Consider the following 27,672-nt stretch of genomic DNA (forward strand, 5'->3'; position numbering starts at 1 on the left):
TTTTTGGGGGAGAACGCGCAAACTACACACACACACACACACTGCAAGAATCACGACATGAGCGTGTTTTCTGATATCAAAATAGAGTAATTTATTTGAGACACTGAATGACTTCAACATTTCGTCTTGAAAACAGGTGAAAGCGCCCTCCAACGGGGTGCAAAAGAGATAGATAGGTAGCTGTCACAGCACTTGTTCCATATTGAGCTCTGTAGCATGCCAAGAACGGCCACCGACCCACAGCCCAATTCTCAGTCTGACACAGACAATAATGGCTCTCAGCAAATTATAAAAAAAAAAAAAAAAAAAAAAAGATCAAGAAACAATGCAACACCCACCAGCATCCAATTGTAACATTAAAAAAAAAAAAAAAGGAAGAAAACAAAAAGACAAAAATTAACAATTGGACCTTCAACTTTCAGCTGAATCTCAACATTTGCTGAACTCAACGAACACAACAAGTGCACTTTATGTCACCGTGGTCGACGAAACGCGAGAAGGGCCGCAGAACAAGGCAAATTAAAGTGGTGGCAGGTTGGTTCAAAAGAAAAAGAAAGGAAAAAAAATCATCTCTTTATCTGGTGACAAAGAGGCAGAGACAGTCAAGTCAAGCACGCCGTTTCACTGTGGAAAGTCCAGCCCGCAACATCTGGCGGCAACACTCCGCCCAATCAGAGCTCTCCTTCTGTTTTCTGCCACCTTCTGGTCAAAAACGAGACGGTCGATTTTCTGAAGAGTGATCACAGGAAAGTGCCGAGCACTAACTGTGGTAATGCTAACCGAGCCGGGCCGATCCTTCGCTCCTGGCGCCGCTGGCGCCCTGCTCCACAAACGAAACCGACTTAAAGCGACGGAGCGAGCGCCGACGCCCGGCGAGATGATTCCCTGAACGCAGGTGACCTGGCGCACGTCTCTTCCACGACTTCCAGTGATCAATAGAGGGGAAAAGAAAAGCAAGGTCTCTTCAACACACTTGTCTCACTGCCATTTGTGACTCATATGGAAAAAAAACTAAACGAAACAAAAAAAAAAAGGTTGATGCAACAGAAATGATCAAAGTTGGAAAAGACTATGAACAGAAGCTGATGAGACATGCACTTCATTTAAAAAGTGGTCTTGTCGAGAACGAACAGCGAAGATGTGACAGCTCTAGCCACTTAAGAGCCCCTACAGGATGGCAATAAAGTGTACTGTATATAAACATATATACACAGTATATAAGTCTGTGTATTAATCTAATTTACATATCTTTACATTCTTTAAATTTACATCCAGAAAGGGAGAAAATTCTCTTTGTAAACCGCACTTTTCACATCTTGTCCACAAAATGACTTTTTTTTTTTTGTTTTCTCTTTCTCTTTGCTTTTTTTTTTTTTTTTTTCCTTAAATCTTGAGTGAACCGAGCAGGTCATTTATCGAGGGTTCGGACTGTTTCTTGGCAGGTTTTCCTTTTTGCTGACCTGATGTTAAAATGAGCTAAGAACTACCTCGTAGCGGCACATTCAGTTTGACTCTCAGAAGTCCATCTGTGGAAAATAAGACAAAAAAAAAAAAAGAAAAGAAAAAGAAAAAGAAAAGCAAGAAGTACTCTTGACACAAACTATTCTCCACTGAGAAGTGCAGCACCCAGACAGCAGCAGGGCTTCAGGACTGATGTTACTTTCATCGTGTTGTCAGACAGTTCACTTGGACATGAAGTAACATTTCCCCAGGAAATCTAAATCCACAACTCTCCTGTCGCAATTATTTTTCTCTTTTTTTTTTCTTCTTTTTTTGCCTCTCACACTCCAAACGCCTGTATCTCATTAACACTTCTCTATTTCTCTCAACTCGTCTTTGTGTTTTCACCCCTTAACGTCCCGATAACAGCTGGACCGGTGGCCCCGGGGGGGTGTGCGGGAGGCGGGGGGGGGGTCACGCCACTTCCTCATTAGAAACCTTTTCGCCACTCGGAGTTGTGTCCAGTCTCTGGGACTCTGCAGGCCGCCGTCCGCCGCGTCTCGAGTGGGCGCGTCGGTAAAAACACACGTGGGCAAACCGTAAGGTGCGCTGGGTTCTGTTGGTGCTGGAGCCGCTGCGCTGGTCTTGCTCGGCTCCCGGGACGAGTTTCTCTCAGTTCACCTCCACAGCCCTTCTTGAGCGATGAGTGTGTGCGCTGATGTCAGAAGAAGGCAATTTCTACACATTCCAGGATTCATCAGAGTCTCAGGTCGGCTATTTTCGCAGATCAAGGACGCACACCTAGACGGGGAAGAATCAGGATGGATCAATCATTTCTTTCAGGCGACAGGGCCGCTGCTTTACTGTCACCGTTACACCGGGGAACAGGTGTCTTACCGAGCCGTCTGACGCGCTGGCCCCCACTTTGTCTCCGGTGCTGTTCCAGCACACCTCGAAGATGCCGCCAGTACCCCTGTAGCTGTGCACCAACGCTCCGGTCTGTAGCAACACAACAGATCAATGTTCACGTCGCCAAATCTGCTCTCCTCTGATCGTCGGCGCAATAAAAATCCCAGAATCTCACCGTGGTGTTCCAGATGTGGACGCATTTGTCGAAGGAGCCGCTGGCTAGATGTTTGCCGTCGGGGCTGAAGGCCACGCTGTACACGGGTTCCTGGTGTTTGGTCAGCGTATGGATGCAGACGCCCTGCTCCACGTCCCACAGTCGCACCGTCGAGTCAAACGACGCACTGGAAAACACGACAGGGACGCACCAAGGCTTCACCATCGATCGTCTGCTTTCCTATCAGCCAATGCATTTCATCAGGAATCAGCAAGACGTCTTTAAGAGGGATCAGAGTTTAAAACTCCAGGATAAAGTATCTTTAATGCGACACTCTCGCACAGCGGAGAAATGTGTCAGTGGAAGATGTGAGTGTAACACAAAAAAAGATTTCAATTAACACTTCTTCTTCACTGAAACATAAATAGGTGCAGAGCAGAAATAATTACGTTCACCGCAAATGAAAAACCGCGACGCGACTCAATTAAAATCTGTGTTTTATGTGAACTCTTCTTCTTCCGAGAGCTGTACAGGAGACAGTGAGGAGAATTTCATCTCAAATATAAACACAGTCCTGCATGTCCACTGAAATCCAGACCCACGGCCTGGACCACACAGCGCCGGGATTCCTCCTGCTGCAGGATTTATTTTTAAAGTCAAACAATATCCCTCTTCTTAAAGCGGCGCGCAGTTTTCATGCATACAAGGTCGGTCCTTCACACACAAACCTGGGATAATCTCTGTGGGTGGCTGCTCTTGGTGCGTCACTGATTTCTCACCTGGCGAGCATGATGTTTGAGTTGGGGTTGTTTGTGCTGGGGCCTGTGGGGCTCCACTTGATGGTGTAGATTTCTTTGCTGTGAGCCTGGAGGTCGTGGACGCAGGACTCCTGCTTCATGCTCCAAATCTGTGTCCAGAAAGGAAAAAAAAAAAAAAAAAAAAAAAAAAAAAAGAAGTTAAACCAAGGTATGAATGAACAGTTCTGCCCTTGTGCTTCCTCTGAACGCGCGCCGTACCTTTAAGGTCATGTCATCCGAGCAGGAGGCGAGCAGCATCCCCGACGGGTCCCACTTAATTGCATTAACTTCATTCTGTAAAACACAACGCTCATTAGCGTCGCTGTCGGGGGGGGGGGGGAGGAGGAGCGAAAACGGCGGCGACGTGGCGAACTCCGCTCACCGTGTGGCCCTGGAAGGTCTTGAGGGGCCGGTCGCTGCCAAGGCGACATACGTGGATGCACATGTCTGTGCTGCAGGAGGCAAACGTGGTGTTGTTCTGCCAGTCCACATCCAGTGCTGGAGCTGAGGGGGGCGAGCACAGATTCACACAAACGGACAGGAAGCCATGTTCTTTCAAACGGATGAGTAGGGGGAGGGTGTTTTTACCTGAGTGGAACGGGAACTGCTGCTTGGCTTCTCCTGTGTGTGCATCCCAAATGATTGTCGTCTGCAAAATCAAATTGCATTTGCATTTTAGAAAACAGCATTTATAAATACATTTTTAAGTTAGAAAATATGGGGGGGGGGGGGGGGGGGGGTTAAAAGCAATCTACAATCATTGGTGTGTGTGTTAAACATACGCATCTGCAACTCAAAACATTACAAGGACAGCATCATTTATATTTATTACTCATAAATATTTTATACATTCTTTTTAATTTTAGCTTTAAAGTCATGGCAGAAAATATGCTGCACTTCAAAATAGTCTTTTGCTCACCAGAAGCCGTAATTATCGCTATCAAGTTGTTTTTTAAAGAACCTTTTGGTTTATAAGAGTGTGGATATAAAACTTATTCATTGATAATCACTTTTTTTTTTTAGGGGTTTCCTGGTGCAGAATTTCAAATCGCAGTGTGGGTCTTAATTTGCCTCAATCAGACAACCCAACAAGGAAATATTAATTTACATTAACATATGATTTAATGTCAGGGATGGTTATTCTTAATTTCCACACAGATATAACTTCTACTCAGCAGAGATGGGAAATACCATCAAACATCTTCAGCAGCATGAACTCTCATTAACAGTAGTCATAAACGTCTTAGAGAACAAAAGAAACTCAGAACCTAAGTAATATTGAAGAGTTTCTGGCCAGCTTAACAACATCTGTTAAATTTTTTTGGGAAAATAGAAATCATGTTCTCAGAAAAATATGATTTGTTCAGCAAAACCCTTTTCCAAATATGAGCCTTGTAAAATATATATATCCGGACATGATACAATATGTTGAAACAATAAGTTAAATATCAAAAGAAATGACAGCTCCATGTTTTTGGTATTGGATTGTCCACTCAGATGATTTACTGATAGCAGTGATAGAGTTTATGTCGTGGTGTGTTCATGCCAGGGAAATGATATGTCACAGATTGAGTCTCTGGCTGCTGATCAAAGAAAGCCCGAGGACTAGAGAAAACATCAGGACTTTATTAGCAGGAGACACAAATCCGTGCTTCGGGGCTCTCTGTGAAGTACCTTATCTACGCCAGCGCTGAGAATACAGTTCCCCTTCTTGTTCCACTTGAGTGCAAATATGGGCCCTTTGTGCTGCCCCAAGGTGCTCGCCAGATTTCCTAATGGGCAAGAGTCATATACTTTTAGACACGATCTGTCACAGAGGTTGTATTTTTCCACAATAACAGTGTCATAAACTCAATGACCAGGGAGCCAACAAGGTGTGACGATCGCCGGACGTACCGTCCTTTGTCCATATCCTGGCAAATCCGTCGTAGGAGCCTGTTGCCAGCAGAGTGCCGTCGCTCTGTTGGATGGGAAGACAACGGCGGCGTTACTTTACCGGGCCTGATCGCCACACAGTAACAGGCAGAGGTAGAAAAAGTCACAGACGGATGATCTGAAACCTACATTCCAGTCTAGTGAGGTGACGTCTTTGTTGCTGGGGACGTCCTGGCCACCTTCTCGGATACAGTGGCGCAGCACCAGCTGGGTGGAGTTGGAGTTATTGTTCTCGTTGAGGTTCCAGATCCTGGCGGTGGAGTCCCCCGAGCTGAGCGGAATACCAACGAAGCGGAGAGAGCGGGTCAAAGGAGTGCTGGAATCCGAACTGTCGGCTTTGGTCCTCGTGAAGTCATACATCTTATGAACGCACGCCATGGTGCGCGTACAGTATTGCGTGACTCATCTCGAATGAATTAAGATCGGTTTCAGCGCGGACAGAAACTCACCCCGAGGCCAGCAGATCGCTGACAGGGTTCCAGGCACAGATGAAGACTTCAGACTCGTGGCCTCGCAGCACTGTGGCTTTACTGGCCGGTATCTCCACATCTACATCCATCTCCATGGCCTCGCTGTGGTTATCTGAAACGGGAGGCGGCGGGCGCACACATCAGACAGGTGCGCAAACATACAACAGTCTGGACGAGGCGTGGAGGAGGGGAAAAGCTGCAGACTGCTGAGAAAAGAAAAAGAAAAGATCCTGTGGCTTTTTTTAGGCTGAGGGTAGTTTTTAAATAAATACTGGGGTTGTTTGGGGTTCTTTAACTCTGCAGCAGAACAAATTGGAGCCTTGAAGGAGAAATGAGAGGTTTTCCTTCTCGCTGGTGTGTATTGCATCAAAAATAAGTAGCATTGTTTTACTCCAGCGTAAAATGTTTGCACAGTGCTGCCATAAACATAAATAGATAAATGTGATAGAATCGAGATATCGTCTATCAAAGCTATAATGTCTGTCTGGAGTTTTCCTGATGCAATACTGGGATTACATATAGATTAAATACAGCTTGAGATAGCAGCTACTGTACACATATGTTCTGTTGATAAATATTTTAGGCAAAATAGCTCCAAAAATTCATTCAAGGATTGTAAATACAAGTGGTAAAAAAGCCTAATAGGTTAACTGATATATTTAAAAAAACAATGGAAAAAGGAATTGCAGTAAACAGGTTTTAAACCTTAAAAAAATAAGGTAATTACATATGATCATTATATATCTCAGGTTGAAAACAGCATAGAATCAGAGTGTAAAGAAAATGTACGTAGAGGAACAGATCAAGCCTTGAGATCTGCAGCCTTTCAGGCCTGTAACTCCCACTCTCCAACCTTCATCAAATTCAGCTCTTTTGTCGTCCGCAGCTTTGAATTCAATTCCTCAGGGACACAAACACCTACTCCTCTTGTCTGGAGCTCCACCTGATCTACACCTCTCTGGTTTCACTAGAAACAAGAACAACAACTACTACTGTTATCTCATCCCGCTGAAAAAAAGAGAAAGGGGAGTTTTTTTGGGGGAGTTTTTTCATTTCTTTGTGTGAAACGGCAACATTTTTTGACTTGTTATCAAGGGCAGAGAAAGCTGGTGGGTGTAGGGCGGCTCATGACAGCACAGCGCCACAAACACTGTTCAGACGAGCGGTTTGTTGTCGGCCATAACTCTGGACTGCGGTTTGAGCAGACTTGGAAACAACAGCTGTTGACCGAAGTGCTGCACAGTCAGGAAGGAGTGAAAATCCATTTACGAGTTTGAACTTACTCATGTTGTGGGTACCGTTCTCCTCCCCGTTGACGGTGGCCTCTCCATTCTTTGGCGCGTTGGGCTGGTTTCCAGAGGTGGAAGGACCTATTGTGCAGGCGGCCTGCTGCTGGGCGAGCTTGTCACGGAAAGCCTGCTGCCGTGTCTGCACCACGTCCGGCATCACCGCGTCGATGAGCGACAGCGACTCGATCGGCCGGCCGTCGAAGACTGTGCCATCCTGTCAGGAGGGGCGGGTGGGATTTTTCATTAGTAGCTCTTCAATTAAATTCCAAGATAATGGTCGATCATAGAGGAGGAGGACCGGGCTTCTAATTATCTTCCGCAAACGGGCTTCAGTGCTTTCCTCCAGTGTGAGGATGCCGACAGTACGAGAAGCATTTACAGTTGCTCAGATGTGGTGACTCAGAGATCAAAGTCTGTCTTTGTATCATTAGGCAACAGAAGACATCTGGGGGAGTCGGTAACAGCATGTCCCTGGCCCCTCACCTCATTAATGCTGATTTCTGCCTCCACATACTGAAGCCCCTTCTGCAGGATGGAGATGAGGGCTGCAGGGGGCACTAGTGTTCCATTGATGTTCGACTGGCTGATGTGGCTTTCAATGCCAAAGGTGAATGCTGAGTGGGAGAAACCTGAAAACAAAACATCATTCACATTCATTAGGAGCGCCAAGCACAAGATGTGCACAAACAGAAACTCAAAATATTCAAAGAAAAAGTCTCGTCTGATCCAAACGACGAGGACGGTAATTGAACAGAACAAACCAAATGGCATAACAAGAATGATATTTGAGAGCATAATAGCGAATGCCAATGTCAATGTTGACCTCAAAGAGCTGCGAGGAGCTTGAACTCTGCCAGATGGATTCAGGCATAGTCTCAATAAACAGTCATAAAACACAGCAGCAGCTAGAATTTCAATCAGCAACTCCAAATCCGGAGGATCCAGAAGAATGAACAGTATGCTGGCATCTCCACAGTGGAGTAATAATCTTTGCGCCCACATTCCAATGGAGAAAGGGTCGTTTCATGTTCCTTTGGTGTTAAATGGGATTGGGCTATGCATGGTAATTACACCAAGATATTCCAAAATAAACCACTGCCGTTATGGGTGGAAAAAAAAAGCATGCATATATAATATGTGAGGCCAAACACATTTGTTTAAATTCAAAATAAAGAGCAGTGGGGGTGTCTCGAAAACATGTGAGGGACAAACCTGATTCTTGGAGGTATCTGTACACCAAGAAGTTGACCTCGTCACTGGTAATACTCATCTTAGCCCAATGAAAGGGAGGAGGAGGTCTGTTGGAAGGTTGAGCTCACTCCTGAAAATAATCAAGAACAAGAGGAGACGTTAACATTCAGGCCTGCGGTCTGGGCACACATCTTCTTTCTTACCCATATGGGATTCAACAAACATGATCTCCTTCATATTCCGAGTAAAAATAGAAACTCATTCTGCACACAGTGGCAGTCTGACCCGATGTTTGCCTAGTGATGCGGTCATGTGAAGACATACAAACATGCACGCAGGACAGCCCTGAATTTCAGCCTAGGCTCTCGCTCACTGCATTTCTGCTGCATGATTCCCCACTTTTAACCTTTGAATCCATGTTTAATGGTGAATCTGAGTATTTACAGGCTCCGTTCTCTGTCCTAATCAGAATGTCTATATTCATTTGGCCTCCACTGTGAGCTGAACGTTTTTTTTTGCTTTGGTGATCCGACCAGCTCCAGATGGAGGGAGCCCTGATGAAGCAGTCAGGATATTAAATACTAGGTTACTGTCCATCTAATAGATTACAAAAGAGAGCAGGAGGCTAATTAGTCACAGCAGCCAGCCTTGTCTCCTTTGGTGAGGTTATTTTTTTAAGAAACAGAGGTGTTTCAGCAGTGCTTTGTTAACATTTCAAATAGAAATAAGAACTAAATTACATTTTTTTGTCCACTGAACACTACAAAAATAGTGTAGGCTTGATGGCGTCCCAATGGCTCACAGATATGCTTTATGAGCCTTACGTAAATGGAGCTGGAAGAACATTGTATATACACCCACGAGCGCAACGTAAATACACACACACAAACGTGCAGTGCATAAAGAGAAGAACTGATACGGCCTCATGGACAGAGGAGAGCTAAACTGAAACCTAAGAATGAGTCAAGACAGACATATATTATCATTTCCTGCTCTCCCACTGAGGAGTACGGGGACGGACATTTTGCTGAGAGTACAAAGAGGAATAAAGGGGTGGTGTCGGGTATGAAGCTTGCATGGCAATCCAACTTTCATTCCAAACACTGTCCAGGCCCACTCAAGAATCCCTTTGGTAACGTAGCAACAAGGGAGATCGAACAAAATAGACAGAGGATGGTGTTGTCCCAATTACCAGTGGGCATAGAGCCAGAGAGGTTGAACATGTTACTCAACATGAATTATTCACAGTTTCACCTTGGTATATTCTTTCAGATGGAGTCTACCTCCATTGTACTGCTGCCTACATGCTAAGGACAGGTCATGCAACTCCCTCTGCCTTCATGAAATTATGTTTCTTTATGTTTATGGACAAGATAATGTTTCTCCTCTGGTAGAGCTAGAGTAACATACACCATGAACAACAGAACAGTCACTGAAACAATAATGAACATAAAAAATGGCTTCGGTATTCTCCTTATCAGCTGCATAAGCACGCAGTTCTGACTCAAGTATGTGAGCTCCTACAAAGACAAAACAACACTAAGCCTGTCTACTTTTGCCACTGTACCCTGATCTGACCACTGCTAGCATGTTTCTCTTTAACTCATTAGCCTACATGTGGGATTAGGAAGGTCTGACCACATCAAAGCAAGGCAGCCGCTGCGCCCAGGGCTGCAGCAGCTACATACCAAACAACTGGAAACGTAATTAACAGACAGCCTGGAGGGGTTCAGGTCCCGTCAGCACGGGGCAGCAACAGTAATCCCTCTATCAGATGGGCCCATGATGCCACCATCCATTACACAACTCCCTGTGCATTAGGTCTCTACTGACCAAACAATGGGCCTTACAGGAAAACAGAAAATATGCTGACCTCAGCAGTGGGTTCAGGTTTTATCTACTCAAGTGATCATCACAAAGTAGAGCCTCCAAATTAAGGGAAAAAAAATCACTGAAGCCCATTATTTTAGTAGATTTATTGAAGGTTGAAGTATCAGCTGTTTTACTTCTCAGAAAGTATACCTGAATATCTGAAAACTGGCAACACAGCAGAGCTTTACCTGGAATTATTGCATCTATACGACAAGCTTACATGTCACTATAGGGCCAAGTGATTCAGCTGGAAGCCAATAAAATCAACATGGCCATAACACAGGCGGGCTCCAAGGACGACACAGCAACTAATTCACATCGCTTGGGTTGCTACAGCAACCTGAATCACGCTTCATGTGAAGAAATACACAAACGACACGATCCAGCCATGTATGCCGCAATTTAGAAAGACCCCTCAGCTTCTCTGCATTCAGCCAAACAAAGCACCAGCTGGAAATGTGCTGAACACAAATAGTCAGAGCCTCTGAGGAGTGAAACTAGCAAACTACCAGCCAAAGCTTTGGACACACCTTCTCATTCAATGTTTTTTCTTCATTTTCATGACGATTTACATTGTAGATTCGCAATGAAGGCATCAGAGCTTTGAATGAACACATATGGAAATAAGTACTAAGCAAAAAAGACTGAAATAACTCAAAACTTGTTTTATATTTTAGATTCTTCTGAACAGCCACCCTTTGCTTTGGTATTCTCTCAATGAGTTTCATGAGGTAGGCACTTGAAATGGTTTTCTAACAGTCTTGAAGGAGATCCCAGAGAAGCTGAGCACTTGTTGGTCCTTTTGCCTTCACTCTGCGGTCCATCTCATCTCAAAACCATCTTGATTGGGTTTAGGTTAGGTGACTGGAGGTCAGGTCATCTGCTTCAGCACTCCATCACACTCTTTCTTGGTCAAATAGCCCTTAAACAACCTGGAGGTGTGTATGGAGTCATTGTCCTGTTCAAGAATAAATAATGAATGCAAACCAGATGGGCTGGCATGTTGCTGCAGGATGCTGCAGTAGCCATGCTTGTACACTGTGCCTTCAATTTTTAATAAATCCTCAACGGTGTCGCCGGCAAAACAGTCAACACCATCACACCTCCTCCTCCACGCTCCACCGTGGGAACCATGTAGAAACCGTCCCTTCACCTTTTCTCACTGACCAAAGACATGGCAGAAGGAACCAGAGACCTCAAGTTTGGACTCATTAGCGAAAAGCACAGATTTCCACTGGTCTAATGTCCTTTCCTTGTGTTTATTGACCCTTAATGTAGAGATATGACAGACTCCTGTATGGCTCTAATCTGAGCCAGCTTCCTCATAGGGCTCAATGGTTTTTGTGACTGCACTTTGGGGACACAGTCAAAGTTTTTGCAATTTTCTTTACTGACTGACCTTCAGATATTTCAGTAATGATAGCTTGTCATCTGTCTTTACTTAGCTGATTGGTTCTTGCCATAATATGAATTCTAAATAGTTGCCAGACAAGGCTGTCAGCTGTGCACTGACCTGACTTGTGCACTATGCAACCGATGGTCCCAACCACAGGAAATTCCATAGATGAAACCTGACAAGGCTCACCTGTGAAGTGAAAACCATTTCAAGTGACTACCTAATGAAGCTCACTGAAAAACCAAGCGTTTGAAACACACCAGAGCAAAGGGTGGCTACTTTGAGGAATCTAAAATATATAATACGTTTAGAGTTACTTTTTAGTTTACTATATAATTCCATGTGTGCTTATTCATTGATTTGATGCCTTTAGTGGGAATCTACAAAGAAAAAGTCAAGAAAATAAAGAAAAAAAACATTGAATGAGAAGGTGCATCCAAACTTTTGACTGGCAGCGTACATGCATGAACAGAATGAAATGAATCTAATTCCATGAACAAGGTCAATAATCTGCAAACTAACACACTGAAGCTGTACAGACACAGTAGTGGGAAAAATTGATCAATTCATCACTGAAAATCAATCCTTTAGATTATAACTAACAACACTGTATTATTTATAGGATTCCAACGATTCAGTTAGTTGGTCAATATTTTCTGATTAAAGTCATATTAGCTAAATCTGACTCCAGCATTATTTTTGGACAGACTGTCCTGGATTAATGACAAGCATTAGATGTCACAGAACCACCAAGCAGCTCAAAATAGCTTTAATATGAGCAAAACCTCACTGGTTGAAGGAAAATGCTAATTTAGCATTGTCAATAAGCCTAAAATACAAAAAAAAAAAAAAAAGTTTGACAGTTTGCAAAATGGAATAACTGTGAACCTAGCTGTATGAAAGCAGTTTGTGTGTCCTGGCACAATTGGTGTCACAGAATCACAAAGTGGCATACCAGCTGAAAGGCCATTAGAGCATTTTTGGGTGCAGCAGAAACCAAGCAACATGATATCCATGAAGAATGGCATCAATAATCATCACTGGCATACACCAAATGTGGGGTAGCATGGTCACATTTGAGTCTCGGTCTTGTTGCAGAGATTTGCATGCTGCTGAGCTCCACAAAACAGAGTCTCTCTATGACGTTCTGCACCACATGTTTACCAGCTCATTTTGTTTTCCATTCAGGTCTGCATGAAATTTGCACAGAATACAAATAAATTTGTTTGCTGTTGAAAGATCACAGCAAATAAACACATCTCCTCTCCAACACTCCTTTCATAGCTGTCAACTAGCAGATTAAATAAAGGCGCTGTCAATCACAATCAGCCATTTAACAGCACCGCAAAGAGAACTGCAGTTTTCTGTGTGACAAAACACTGCCTAGATGCACTTCTATTCCAAGAAACAAAACCTAATAAATATACCAAAGCATTTCCCATTTCATATTCCTCCATGAATTGTGAACTTACTGCTTTGGGAGCTTTCAATACTTTAGATTCATGGTCGCTTGTTCTTCATCACAGCTGAGTTATAACACAACACTACATATTCAGTGTACTGTGCATGCAAGGCCAAATGATAAAACATTTCTCAAGTCAACCAGTCCACATTCATATCTTTAATAATACTTCCCACAGGCTACCTGCAGATAAGAATGACAAAACCAGAAGCTAATAGACAAAACACACCTAATGGGTCATTGATGAGAATCCCTGCTGGGGACATCAGCATCATTAGGGTTAACTCCAGGATGTTTACTGCACTCTTGTGACAATTACTTAACTGCACCAGCAAGCTTACATGACCTCCATCCAAATTTGCACCTCAATGCGTAATAGCCCAAGGCTACAGTCCAACCCAAATAATAAAATATCTTCCTGCTGTAGCACCGAACATGCTTACGCTGTTTTTTTTTTTCATGCATCTGACAAACACAATTAAGTCTTATACAATGCTGTCAAGCATGAGCACTGAAACAACTCAGAACTGAAAAGAAATGCACACACCCTTTGCAAAAGGTTTGTGTTGAATAACAAGCAGTCACATCACCATGGACGACAGTAATGTGATCATAATGTGATCAGATTCTCCCTATGGTGAAATAAACACATCAGCTTTCACTGCACTGTTGACTTGCTCACTTCTTTCAAACTTTCTCTGACTCGAGAACATCATACTACGTCCATAAAACATCATGTATTAATATTATTATGACACATAAAAGCGAGATAACCCATGTGGTATCGCAACTGTTATCACAAATGTATATCTGATGAGGGAACAGGCCCAATGCATACTTTGTCATTTGTAAAATATTAAGATGAAGTGACCACAATTTGATTAACGGTTCTTAATAATAAAAAAAAAAAAAACATGAATTGTAATCACTTAATTTAATTTTAAAAATAACCAGAAAATAAGGTTTACTGACCCTTAGAAAATAAGGTAAATATGTTGTGGCACTTAACAATTTACTGCCGTCTATTCTGTCTTCAGAAAGATCAAAGGAAGGAAAAAAACCCCGAAATTTATTGTCAAGGGCAAACAGTATTGTAATGACTTATTATATCATTAAGATTCAAAGATAGCCCTAAACATGGAAGATACAAAAAAATGAAACATTTAAATTTTTTTGAAGACGTGTCAATACATGACACTATTAGTCTTTAAAAAGAGGAACAGCTAAAGTAACAATCCCAAAATAAATTACTGCAACAGTCTGTGTTAACATACTAGCATAACACTTTTGTGTATTGTGGCTGAGGCCTTGTTAATGTAATATCTCAAGTGAAATTGAATATTTTTTGCATTTGAACAGCTAAAAACGTCATTTACATGTCAACAGTAATTGTAGTAGCATGTTCGGTCATGAGTTGGTGCTGTAGGATGGTTTTGTAATGAAGTAGGGCAGCAACTAAAGATTATTTTTGCTGTTGTCTAGTCTGTCAATTTTTTTTACAATTAGTCACAATTATCTTCTTTATTTTTAAGCACCTATTCTCTGATGTACCCAACGATACAGCGGCTGCAGTATGCCAGCATTTCAGGTGTCTGTGCATGATTGTAGTGTAGTAAAGTTTGCATTTAACATGTTTCGCTGGTTTATTTTCAGTGAAATGTTCCCAAACTTTAGAAACTGGGTCAGAGTTTTCGAGCCTCTTCACCCCATATTCCACTGAATGCTTGCAGCTGCACTGTGTTGGGTCCTCTGCAGCAATCTTTCACTATAACCCGCCGTATTTGTTTCTGATGCAGCTGTTTTAGTTGTAAAAGCACATTTTTGTAGTGGTTTGCCTTCCATTCCTTTGCGTGTTGGCTGTGGAACGCGGAGAAAACTCACTGCGTATCTTTCACTGTGCGGCACTTTGCGCCCTGGTGCAGATTATAATGGTTTTTCTTAAAGCCATAACGCATCAGGTGGGAAAAAAAGGCCATAGACTAGAATAGAGGTCATTATTTTGCACCTAAATTGCCGGATCGCAACGTGTTGAGTGGAATATGAGGTTTTTGTCTGTTAGTTCTGCCATAATTTGTGCGTTCTTCTTTTCTGTTTATATGCAGGATGTAAACAGTGAGCAATACTGCCCCCAGCACTTCCTGTAGTGAACTGCAGAGACAGATGAGCATGAAGCAGCCACTATGAATTTATCATGCAGCAATTTGCAACAATGACACAATCAGTCGACTTTAAAATTTTCACCAATTTTTTGTGTTGACGTCATCAACTGCGGCAAATAATCGTTGTAGCTCTAAATGAAACCAAAGGCACACACATGCAGAAAACATCACACTATAAATATTAACAATGGAGAGCATGCAACATTCATATTGACGGATGACGACATGGATGCTATGAGGAACAACTAATACAGACTAGAACAGTAGAATATGGACAGGAAGTCCATATTCCATATAATACCACATTATGGCAGCAACTAACGATCTTTTTTGTTGTCGACTAATCGATTTAGCGTGCTTTGCTGGTTTATCCTTACATTCCATTCAATGCAGTGCAGCTGTTCAATGTTCACTGCAGCAGTCTTGTGCTACAACCCACCGCATGTGTTTCTGATGTGAAGCGCTGGTGACTGAAAGGACTGGTCTCGAATATTTGGTCACTATGATGACATTTGGCGAATAATTTTGCGATCCGAGTACTCGCACCCCCCCCCATATTCAGACTTTTTTTTCTGTTTGTGAATCGCAGGGAGGTGCCCGAGCGATTAGATACCTTCACTTCTCATCCCTCCAGACAGAGTCTGCTCTCTCCATCCACCAGTGTCTCACTCTCTGGATGTCTTTGTAGATGGAGCTACAGCCTGATGGCTTCACACAGTCACTCTTCAAAGTTGCGTCCGACGTGTTCTGTTTGCTGCGGCATTCTGGTGCATGTGTATACCGGCGGCTCGCAGCCCCTCCCCCGCTCGCACACCGAATATTTGGATAATCGTCACTACTTTGGCCCGAATAGTCGGAGCGCAAAAACAGCTATTCGGACCAGCCCTAGTGACTGAGGAGGTTTTGGTTGGGAAGGATTTTGATTGGACGGGGGCAGAAGTGACGTCTATACGTCTACTGGAAGTGTACAAACTCCAACGCATAATTAAGTTAATCTTTCTAGATTAACTTCGATGCTACCGTTTTAAAAAGGTCTGTATTTTTATACTTGTGTCCATCCACTCTTTTCATTATATCCATTTCTTCTAACGCTCCAATTAAATCATTAACGTTGGAGTCAAATGCTTGCGCTGGTCAGCCAACATGGAATAAATATGTCTTAGCAACAGGACAAGGGAAAGAGCATGAGCAGGACAGGATCTAACTTAACGCGGAATATGATGGAGCAATTATATAATTCTGCTTTAAATTCAGAATAAACTAAAGCTTTATTTGGAATAAAATTTAATAAAGTGCTTACAAGGCCATTTTAAATTAAGTTTAATTGGAAATTAAAATGCTTGTGTAAACATGGCCATTCAATGGAATGTATTTTCAGTGAAATGTTCTCAAACTTTGGGTCAGAGTTTTCGAGCCTCTGACTGTTCATTCCACCATAATTCACCTGTTCTTCTCAGTTTCCTGCAGAACATAAATAGCGAGTGACACTGCCCCCTACAGTTCCTGTGGTGCAGTGACAGATGAGCATGAAGCAACTGGCACATAATTTTAATCAACAATTGACAACAACAACATGACACGTTGTCGCTTAAATCTTAGCATCAATGTGTTGTCGTTGACGTAATCGATTATGTCAACTAATCGTTGCAGCCTTATGCCATATGCGCCACTACGTTTGTTGCTAACCGTCCACTCTCACATTAGCATAAGCAGTACATTCCATGACAGTCGTGTGCATGTGTAGTATCAGTGCTCACACTGTCTACTCGGGGCGGAGCCTGAGCATTTGCACAAAGTTCCTTGGGAGCCGTTTTCAAAACCACATTCAGGCACAAAAGCCCCACAAAAGGAGTACGTCCCATATCGCACACAACATACCATGTCGTAGGGAGTCTCACAACCAAGTCAAAGGTTTTTTTTTGTACACAATAAGGTCTTTTTTTGGCGAAGCAGATTCACATGCATTATCTCACAATGTGCTCAATATCAAGAAGGCATCATAAATATGTTTCTTACGAAGGCGACAGGGTGCGTATGTAACTATAGTATACATACTATTTTGGTTAAGAAATATCCAGTTGAAACCAGGACAATCTCATGAGTGAGGAAAGTAGTAAACTATTTCATTTATCTGCTGGATTTTAGTATTGAAGCTAAATGTAAAAGAAAAACAGCGCCCAACAACACAGCAATAACATACCACAAACAGAAACCAAAAAAACCAATTGACTGGAATAAAAAAAAAAAAAACAGAGGCAATTCAAACCGACTGCGTTGGATTCATACTTGTCTACTTAAAGCAACCGTGCCACTGTGAATCGATGCGTAACAGATGATGGGAAAACGTATAAAACATTTGTGAAAATAAAGACAAAATGCTATCTGGACATACATACTCGAGCACAGACATGAAATACACTTCCAGTAATTTCCTACACATGCAGGTTTTTAGAGGAACAGAAGCTGAAAGCCTGCATACCATGAAGCCCATTTTCTCCTGAACGGTCACCTTCTGACAGATGTGCAAACAAGACCTGGAAACAGCAGCCATTTTCTCTTGAACTGCTCTGCTGAGTAAAACCCGCCTTTGAAGCTTCTGGTTGGGCTGCAGTCTTGATGGGGGGAGGGGAGTGTGAGAGAAAAAGAGGGAGCCTGAGTGTGGGGGAAGGGAACCGGAGTGGGGGGATGGTGGACGGGGAGCAGGGTGATAAATAATGATCCCCACACAGGTAATCACAACAACCATTTGTGCATTGTCCTTTGCCTCTCTTAGTGAGTCATTTAGCGACAGCCAATGTAGGTCAGCGAGCGGTGGGGGATGGTAGCCGTCAGTCTCCAGGGGAAACACTTCTCCCACGCCTCCTATGGGTGGTAACACTTTTAATGTTTACCAGTGGTGGCTAGCCGTGTGCCAAGAAAGACAACAGTATGCGGGTTTTTCATTCCAAACGGAAGACTCCACCCTCTGATTAATACGCCTTTTAGATGAGAATAACTCACACGTGAAATTACCTGCTGAGGTAATCGGTTGGAATGAAAAATCCGCAGACTGACGCCTCTCCGTGGCACATGGCGGGCCACCACTGGAATCAGTACGTCTAACCTACTGTGTCTTTCATTAGTTTACAATAGAAAAGGTCATCGGGGCAAAGGATTACTGAGCACGTTTATTGTGACTGTAGCTCCTGCGAACACCACCTTCGTCCCATGATCGTACCAGACTACAATGGCTCACATCTGATACGCTGATAGATTTTCAGCAAAATAGACAATAAGTGTGCATGCCATTTTCTCACCCAGATACCAAAACAAGGGTGGTGGCAGACGTCAGTGATCGTTCAAGGATTCATCACGATCGCTTTCCCATTGGGAGCGTCAGGAATTACAATTGTTCTTTATGCTTGAACTCATTTACATCAAATGAAAATGACAAGACCCACTCGCATACCGCTGCCACTTTGTATTTTTTTTTTTTCTTTTTTGGTATAAACAGCATTACAGCCATGGTGTGAAATTGTTCAAAAAGGAGAGCACCAGGGCTTTTTTTCCTCTTTTCATGTGGACATTACGGGCATAAACAGGAACAAAACAAAGAAGGCGGAAGACAGGCAGAGTCTGACTGTTGCAAGTCTCTGACATGGAGAAAAAGGAGCTGAAATGATTGATCTTCCTGTATTCTTATATTCAAAATAAGTCCATTTAAAGACATGACATGAAATTAAATATATGTAAATGAGAGTATCCATGCAAAAAAATGCAGCAATTGTACAACTGGTACTGTGAAAGAGATGGGTGGATCACTGTGGTCATTCGGCGTGTCTGTAGCTTCATGATCACACAAATGTAGATTTTTGTCTTTTTCTTTCTGCCTCACTCATATTTTTGGTGTCAACACCTGCCAACCTTAATCGCAGATGTCGCAGTTTATAATACACTGCATTCGAGCTCGTGCTGGGATGGTTACATCGGTCATTCAGGCAGAGACAGACGCCTCATTTAGTCATGCAACTATGACAAATTATTACAATAAACCTTTGCCGTGCTGGTCTTCATTAACAATAATCTGAATAAAGCGGGAGACAAATGAGATTCTCGAGAAGCTACAAGTAAAGACGGTTCACCAGGAAGTAGGTTGCTGCAAATCAACACTGTTCATTGCAGTTCGGCTTCTCCAAATAACCTGGTTTCATATATGTATGTGAGCACACAAGGAACCAGTCGCTGTGGGGCATGCATGTGTATACGGCAGTGTGGGGGTGGGTGACAAATAAGTACTTTTGTGTGGAGGAGACTGGAACACAGAAGGCTTTTTAGATGCAAAGGGCAGCATACATATATACAAGAGCGTTTCTGCATCCTTATGGCGCATGTAAAGGATACAGCAGAGAGCCACATTCAAGGACATCTATATGTCAAATTTAGCATTTTTCTTGAACAATAAATAACAAGTCTTCATTCACCAGGAGAGCTTGCACTCACATGCTCAAATACACAGAGGAAACATCTACAGGATAATGCATTCCTCCATTTTGGCTCATCGGGGACAATGAATACGCAGCAACACAATGAATTTTATTCACGACAGTTTCTAAAACGCAGCAGCTTCAAATGTAGGCCAGTGCATGCTAACTTTATGCCGTCTGACATGATAAAGAGCCACAAGTTCCTGTGTGCTCTGTTAGAATTTGAGAGTAAATGATCTGTGCATCTGATCAAAAACAACTACTAAATAATGAAGGGAACATTTGGCTTTCATCTGGCTCTGTTGACATATTCTGAAATGGCTATTGTCTCCAACACTGACAGGAACTGAAAGTATTACATCTTGGTGGGAATGTGTGCTCCATTTTAGCACGCTTGTTACAAAATAACAATTTTGCTACATGAAAAAAAGATTGTTTCATTTTTTGTGACTATTAATTAACTAAAGGTGTTTATCTTCTTATGTTAAATAGTAAAACAAAGAATTAAGCGTCCTTGGCACTACAGCAGTCAACAGAGAGACCTCAGCTAGGCGATTCTCTTTTTTTTCCATCGAGACGAGGATTGCACAAATAAGCTGTAAACACTGAGACAAACCAGTGTGGGCAATACAAGTGTTGCTATGGAGACCAGAAGATCTCGCTTCTCTGTCAACAGCTGCTCATGCCACCCTAAATACCCCCCACTCTCCTTGAGCTTCCCTTCCATCTGACATCAGGGTCAAACAAAAAAGGCAGACAAGTGTGCTGAAATACTGATCTCCATTCTGAGCCTTCCCTCCACTGTTTCTTCACACAATGCCACGCTAATGCGACACACCAAATATTTCCCTTCTTAGTGCCCGCGTTTCCTTTATACAGCATCAACCTCTGTAAGCACTTGACTGAATAAGAGTTGAGGATTTTTTTTCTAATTTCCACACCTGAGGAAGTGTGTATACTCATTTATTGGAGCAATGATATCTGAATGTTTTTTTCAGCTATCTTTCTGAACCTCTTGCAACTATTGTTAAATCAAAAGGAGCAAAAATATAGGCCTCTTTACGGGTAATATTTCACTTGGGAACCAAGAACGTTTTAATTAACAGCAAGTAATTATATGAAACTGTGACTAAGTGTAGAACAGGTCTTTATAGTGCCAGGATTACACTTGTGTACAGCCCCATTGTTCACCACTAGCAGGGCAAGTCTGTGGTATGACGACGACTGGTTTCAAACTACAAGGAGGAGAAAATTACAAACTGTGCCGCAGCAAGCCTGAAACTTTCACTGTCATTTCACAGAAGGTCGATTCTTTTCCACAGCAGTGTGCTCAAAGCCACCATTCACATATTTCCATAAAAGCAACTTGCTGTACAAGCTGCCAGAAAAACGCTATATACAGATAACCTGAATGCAACAAGAGCGGGCGCAAAAAAAAAAAAGTCAAGTTGTTAATGTTTCATGCCAGTCTGAGACTGCCAGGAAATGTCAGTTTGGTAATATGCAGTGAGGCTTGAAGGTGTGAGGAGAAATTTGCTGTCCTGAAGAGAAAATTACAGATAAAAAGCCAATTCTGTTCTGACTCAGTGAATTTAAATGACCAGCCTAAGTGCATCATAATCTGATGCAAACTCTTCTTAATGCAATACTGCTATAGTTGTCCAATTCATTCATTCTGAATATTTGATATTAAATAAGAATCATGTTGCACCACATGGAAATAGCTTAAATATTTCTATTTGTTTTAAAATGACATTTCTGAAGGAGAAGGCCACTGTAAAGAAATGGTAAAATCTGGATTTGTCAACAGAATTCAATGGCAAAATATCATTTGCAAGGTATCGGAGCTGGCATCTTTCACAGAAACACTGCACATAGCTTTCACACAAAAAAAAGTTATCTTAGAATAGGTAACGGTGGAGTAGCCCAATATAGATGGATGCATCTCAAAATTAGGGCTGAGTACCATTTAACGGTACCTCAGTGGTACCAACCGAAAAACTTCGGTATATACTGGTACCGAACAAGAGACGTGCGTACGAGTATCAGTTTCGGTTCTTAAAGTGGCTGCGCGGTGCCTGGTGTCTGTTTTTTCCCCCAACGATTGTTTCCCAAAACGTGCGGAAACGATCGTTCAGTTCTTCTCTTTCACTGAAAACACGGTGCATCGCATCATTGAACATATTACCACGTCTTGCCGGCTCACACTCTTTTTCGAACAGCATGCAGAGAGAGCCTGCAGCGCCCTTCTTCTGTGGGGTCTGTGTAAAATAAGGTTGAACATGCAAACAGCACACCTAGTGGCATGGAGTGCAAATGCAGTCATGGCATCGTCTGTGCGCCGTGAAGGCAGGTACCGAAAAAAGTACCGATCAGGAACTGGTACCGTACGTGAGGTATCGAAAAAGTACTTGTACCCAAAAAATATCTAACGGTACCCAGCCCTACTCAAAATAATAAGTTACATTACAATTCAGTCCACTAATATTAACATCACACAAGTGTGCACACAGTTGACACTGAGAACTCTTTAAGTGAGGGTTAAGCTGAAAATCTGCAACAGCAGTTACCAGATCTGTAAGCAGTTCAACTCGTCATTATACCCAACCTTACTGTAATCCAGATGGATTAAATACGTCAAAATCAGTTGATACTGACACATACAGGTATCATGGTATGAATTACGAAATATGAATTATGTCTATGCATTGCAGGTGTAACCATATTGGTGTAATTTGGTTACAAAATCAAAATTCCAATCTTAATCAGCACGTGCAATGTATATTGAATAGCAGATATTTCTGTGGCTTGTTTAGGCAAGAACCTAACTGCATTAGGTATTACTCAAAAAGGATGGCTAATTGAATTACAGAAGCTCAAACTCTTAAATGCAAAACTAAAAAGATCCAAACAGCAATAAAAATTAATAATAAATTCCATTAAAACAGAAACGTCAGCATTTGGCTGAGCTGTACTATTTCAGCGAACTCATGGTTTATTTGGTTATATCATTTGTGAGGGAAGAAATCCAAATTCTGACTTTGTAGTTGGCCATTTTTCTGCTGCTTTTGTCCATCCAAAGGCCGAGATGCCTGTGACACCCACACCGCCTATTGTGCTGAACAAACCTCAGCAACACTCCTCCTATCCACAAGTTTTGCAGTTCTGTCACAAAAATAGGTGAAAGTTATAGTTCTAGATGGGACTCTCAGCATGCATGGTTAGCGAGCTATGTTTTATGAGCACGTTTATCTTCATTGCTACACAAAACACCAGATAAGGTTACATTGCTGAATCAGGATGGGGCAAGAAGATTAGAGCTAAGTGATAACACAATATAACCTTAAGTTAAGACGTTTCTTGCTCTGGCATGCAAGGGCTTGCACAACTTCCTGAACAGTCATCCACCAGCTGTAACAATGTCTCTATACAATCTCTTTCACACAAATTAGTTACAACCAGCAGACACACCTAAAGACTGTAGACAAAAAAAAAAAAAAATACTGTGTTAGCTCTCAGGAGCAGAACCCAACAGAGGAAAGAATGTTCAAATGGACATTTTCTACTGAGAATAAATGGCTTTCACAAAGAAAATGGGCCCATAATAGAAATCAGACACAACTGAGTAAGACACCAGATAGCTAATTGCTTAACACATCCTGGGAGACGTGTGAATATGGTCCACTTCTTAAATTCAAATCTCCAAGAGCACAGAATCAGAGTACCACAGACACTAGTTCAATGACAAACAGCGCCGCCCTTATTCCAAAATATACCCAAATAAATAGCTGCAGCCTTCAGCTCGCCAGTACTTGTATGGGTGTTATTTCAGAGTAACCACTAGTCTGCCAGTTGGCGGGTAGCCCATGAACACACCATGTCTCTTTTGGAGGGAGAGAATGGCTCACCTCCCCCCATGGCCTATCATAAATAAATACTGCTACAGAAATATTTGGACAGCCCGATACAGAGACCACGATGCAGCAACACAACGCTGACAACGGGCTTTCTCAGGGACTTCCTTGCCCTACTTATTGAACAGGGGAAACATTTCTGTTTTGAACACAATCAAACACAAAGTGGTATGGATCTGCTTTGGTCTCTTCGGTGCTCAAGCTCTCCACAGCAGTTAGATTTGACTGGGTTATCAGAAATCAATTTAAAAGCAGAAAGAAGAGCAATCATATAAATCAAACACGATTCCTCACATATTCTAGGCCGTCAGGTTGTTTTTCCAAAGCTGAGACCACACAAGCAGTGCAAAGACAATACATTTCATCTCAGGCTCTGTCACGGAAGAAGAGACAGACAAACAATAACCTGAGAGCTAACAACATCGTTCAGTCATGCCCGCTCTGAGGGTACAGTACAAAGGTAACCGCGTCCATCTACCCAAAACACCAGCTCAATCAAAAGACAATGAAACATTCAAAATATAATTCCTTACAGTTTTTGAAATATAGGATTGAAATATAGATCACCTTGGTGAGCTAGCAATGAGACACTGACCTGAACATATTTAGAAATCAATAAGCGTAAAAGGTTATGATGTCATAACTCAAACTGCTATTGTTCATTTAACAGGCTGCACTAAACCAGTTTTTCTAATGACAGCAATTAGAGTTCACAGCAATTCCACAACTCTAGGGACAAAACTGTGAGAGGAGCCACGACAGTAGACTTCAGCTTGGCATTGTTAGTGGGATATGTGAAAAATTAGTAACGCAACTGATCAGTGGTGTCCGGTTTCCTTACGTTGCATCATAAAATCACTCAAAATACACACTCGCACGTTATTTCATCTGCCATCTTTATTAACTATACATCAAACAGCTATTTTATTAACAAAATATAGCTTATTTTTAATAAAACAGTGTTGACATGTCCAAAGTGGAACCACAAAGAGCCACTATTTATATATGAAAAGATCTATTCATAATATAGATTATGTTACAGCAGTGTGCTGACCTTCTAAAAAGAAACTCAAGAAAACATACAACTATTGCAGTTACCTTTAGGCTTTCAATGTCAACAAGAAAACTGAAAGGTGCTTAAGGATTAGGTAACAGGGGACATTATCAGATTTATTAGAAGAGTTCACATGTCCATGATTGTCCTAGTTCATTTTGTCTTGGTTTTTTTTTTTTTTTAAATGACTGCCTTGTTGCATAACCACAGGATCATGATATGTCCGCAGGCGAAGGCAATAAACAATAATCTAAAATTATTACCACAGCCCATGCACGCCCAGTATATAAACCCACTGGTATTTTTCTGGTAATGACATTATTGAAGGTGTGACTGAGCCAGTCATCTGTAACTGACAGAAAACGTTATAAAAAGGACACAACAGTCAAATTCTGAGTGTCTTTTCACAAGAGAGTATCTTCAATGCATCCCTTGTGTTAAACATGCCTCTTCCGGCAGTCACTGACTCAACATTGACAGATACAGTGAGTAAACAACACACAATTACAACCACTAGGTAATAAGAAAGCCTGGGCCACCACTTCATCAATCAATTGGGTCACTGAAATAGAATGAGTTTAGACAGCAGTTGAAATAAAGAGTATTTCAGCTCATTTGAATCCCCCTCATGCGTTGCTATAATGGAGATAATAAACACTTTGATTCTCTGAGGCCAAGCCAGACATCTTAATTGTGACTCTGCATGCTGGATCCCATTATTGCATTGAAGTACAGGGAAGAGTCAGGACTACTTAAAGGAAATAACACTACTGTACAAATCACAAAAGCTTTCTGCAGCCCCTATGAGCTGATTTCATTATGTGGATGCTTTTACACACTTTACATTAAGTAGGGTCTCTGATGGCTCCGTTTTAAATGCTTGAAGACAGCTAAAGCTGAAACAAAGTCAGCACTAAACACTGGAGTTATACAGTAACATGAACTGTCCCTTGAAACTGGTGGCAGTGTCTAGTACAGTTGAATGTGTCTCCCCTCCCCCACACAAGCGTCTCCTGGGTCTGCATGGCAATATAAATATGTATCATTGACTCAAAGTGTGGCTTATTGTCTTAAATTGTCTTGTGTGTGCTATAGAAGAAGAAGCAAGGCATTTATTCAACATAAATTATGCAAAAATCACACCTTATAAACTTATTACATTTGTTAAAGTAGCCCCCCCAGTCTCAGGTTTGGCAGGTTACAATGGGAGCGAGAAAAATAGAAGATAACAAGAGGAGTGGTTGTTTAGGAAAGCAACAAGCAGAAATAAAGAGGGGGAGATTAAAAGGACGCGGGCAGGAGAATCAGCACACGTGTGGAGTCAATGGGTGACTAAGCTACGTACCCGGCAACCTCCTAATCTACGCCGTAATCTACACCGTAATCACCCATTTCTCAAAGTCGTTATCCTCTTCACATGAACAAAACAAACACAGCCGGACCCGGAGCGGTCCAAAGCGAGCCCCCCGACCCTCCCCGGGCTTACCTCTTATTGTCAGAGTGAACTCGTGGTGTCCACCGCCGCCACCTCTTCCTCTTCCACAAGGAGAAACCTCCAACTTCAGCAAGCTAGCAGCGACTTTCCTCCCATTTTGATTACCGTCATATTTCAAGTTCCGACCGCGGCTCTGTGACTCACTGTCGGCTAATCCCCGCCGTGCTAACGAAACGCGGGTGAAGAAGAAGGAAAAAAAAAAAGAAAGGAGCTGGGGGGTTAAAAAAAAGTTGGAATAAGCCCGAGTTTGTAGCGGTGGGGAGGCTGCAGGTTACTCTGGAGGAGTTTTACCGTTCACTGAGAGCTGCAACGTGAAGGAGACAGCGGCTAGGCGCTGAACGGCGAAGAGAGAGAGAGAGAGGTAGAGACACACTGAAAGAGAGAGAGAGAGAGAGGGAGGAGGGGGTGTGCAAGGCTAACTGACCTTAAACCTGAATACTGGAAACGCCGCCTATCCTATAGATTAGCTAATAAACCCCCAAACACCTCACATCGGATACACCTTAACTAACTAAACGAATAGCATCCAGAAAGCCAGCATGTACAATACACCCTCTGTGTTTTCACCTCCCCCAATGAAAAACAAACCACTCATTTCTGTATAATAAAGCTGATTAATAAATAAAAACACAAATCGGTGCTATAATGTGTAACCACGGGGATATTTCGGTGTGAAGCACAGTGTGCTGAGACTACAGTTTAGCATGTTGCCTCAGAGGCCGCTCCCCTCCCCCACAGCCCGACTCTTTTTCGCCTGCCTGGTCACACAGCGGTTGATTAATTCTCCTTTCGCCTTGCTCAGTCATTCAGATTTGGAAAGTAAATAACAAGTTGACATCAGTGTGACACATTCCTTTGGTTACCGTACACCCTGGAATAGCGGCGCGGCGCGTGGTGACTGCTGCAGCCTCCACAAACTGCACCAACACCGCGTGCTTCAGATGTGTTGCAGGGATATCGAGAAAGGGACTGAAGCCACCTGAAAATATCTGGTTTAAATTATATATTTAATAATATATTATATATATTCTTTAAAATAGGGTTTTGGATGTTATTAGGGATAAAAAGGAAGTATATTCCTTTGGTTATTTTTTTTTTAAGGAAATAGAGAGAATATGCGAATATTCTCCATCTAAACACAAAATGTGAATTATTTCAGGCCGAGATAAGATGACACAAGATAAACATGGTTGTAATGAAAATGCTACAGCACAACAACAGCCAACTTCATGGTCAAGACTATCAACATTTTTAACACTTGATACATCAGACTCAAGCGTTCTGATTGGACAGTGGGGAGAAGTTAGGAATTCACATCTCCTGGAAGTAAACAACCTCTGGCTCCTTTCATTCTCATTTACGTTTGATGCGACAGCTTTAAAATATCAACATTTTTATGCTTCCGCCCAGCGGCTCTTTTCATTATATCTATTTCTTCAAAGGCTGCCATTATATAAATTGTCTCCATTTGAGTCCAGTGCTTGCTCTGGGTCGCCATCTTGGAATTATAATGTTTCCAGGAAGGAACAAGTGCAGAACGGACCGGAATTTAGTTATTCAGTTACCCTGGGCATAATGCGACCTAGATGCCCCAGGCAGCCGCCATGTGCTGGAAATTCTGTCCAAAAATTTTATGCACAAGTTCAAAAGTCAGATTCATGACATGTGTCTT

At 42.3% G+C, this 27,672-nt stretch overlaps 1 protein-coding gene across 1 annotated transcript; it reads right to left on the reverse strand.

Annotated features, from left to right (window-relative positions):
• Window positions 1–1,332: 1,332 nt before the first annotated feature.
• Window positions 1,333–26,295, reverse strand: tbl1x (transducin beta like 1 X-linked). Its single transcript, XM_030111410.1, has 15 exons — window positions 25,992–26,295; window positions 8,207–8,315; window positions 7,478–7,623; window positions 6,989–7,208; window positions 5,685–5,817; window positions 5,365–5,506; window positions 5,197–5,260; window positions 4,975–5,072; window positions 3,889–3,949; window positions 3,683–3,804; window positions 3,520–3,594; window positions 3,283–3,410; window positions 2,525–2,690; window positions 2,338–2,439; window positions 1,333–2,241 (listed from the first exon to the last, which is right to left on the reverse strand). The coding sequence occupies exons 2-15, from the start codon at window positions 8,262–8,264 to the stop codon at window positions 2,215–2,217; spliced, it is 1,542 nt and encodes a 513-aa protein (XP_029967270.1). The 5' UTR covers window positions 8,265–8,315; window positions 25,992–26,295; the 3' UTR covers window positions 1,333–2,214.
• Window positions 26,296–27,672: the final 1,377 nt, after the last annotated feature.

This window comes from Salarias fasciatus, chromosome 16, assembly GCF_902148845.1.
Source record: "Salarias fasciatus chromosome 16, fSalaFa1.1, whole genome shotgun sequence".
Lineage (NCBI taxonomy): Eukaryota > Metazoa > Chordata > Actinopteri > Blenniiformes > Blenniidae > Salarias > Salarias fasciatus.

Coding starts and splice junctions, on each gene's coding strand:
- tbl1x (XM_030111410.1), bottom strand. CDS start 8,264: ATGAGTATTACCAGTGACGAGGTCAACTTCTTGGTGTACAGATACCTC. Junction 7,209..7,477: donor CAGAAATCAGCATTAATGAG/GTGAGGGGCCAG, acceptor CCCTCCTGACAG/GATGGCACAGTCTTCGACGG. Junction 5,261..5,364: donor TCACCTCACTAGACTGGAAT/GTAGGTTTCAGA, acceptor CCCATCCAACAG/AGCGACGGCACTCTGCTGGC.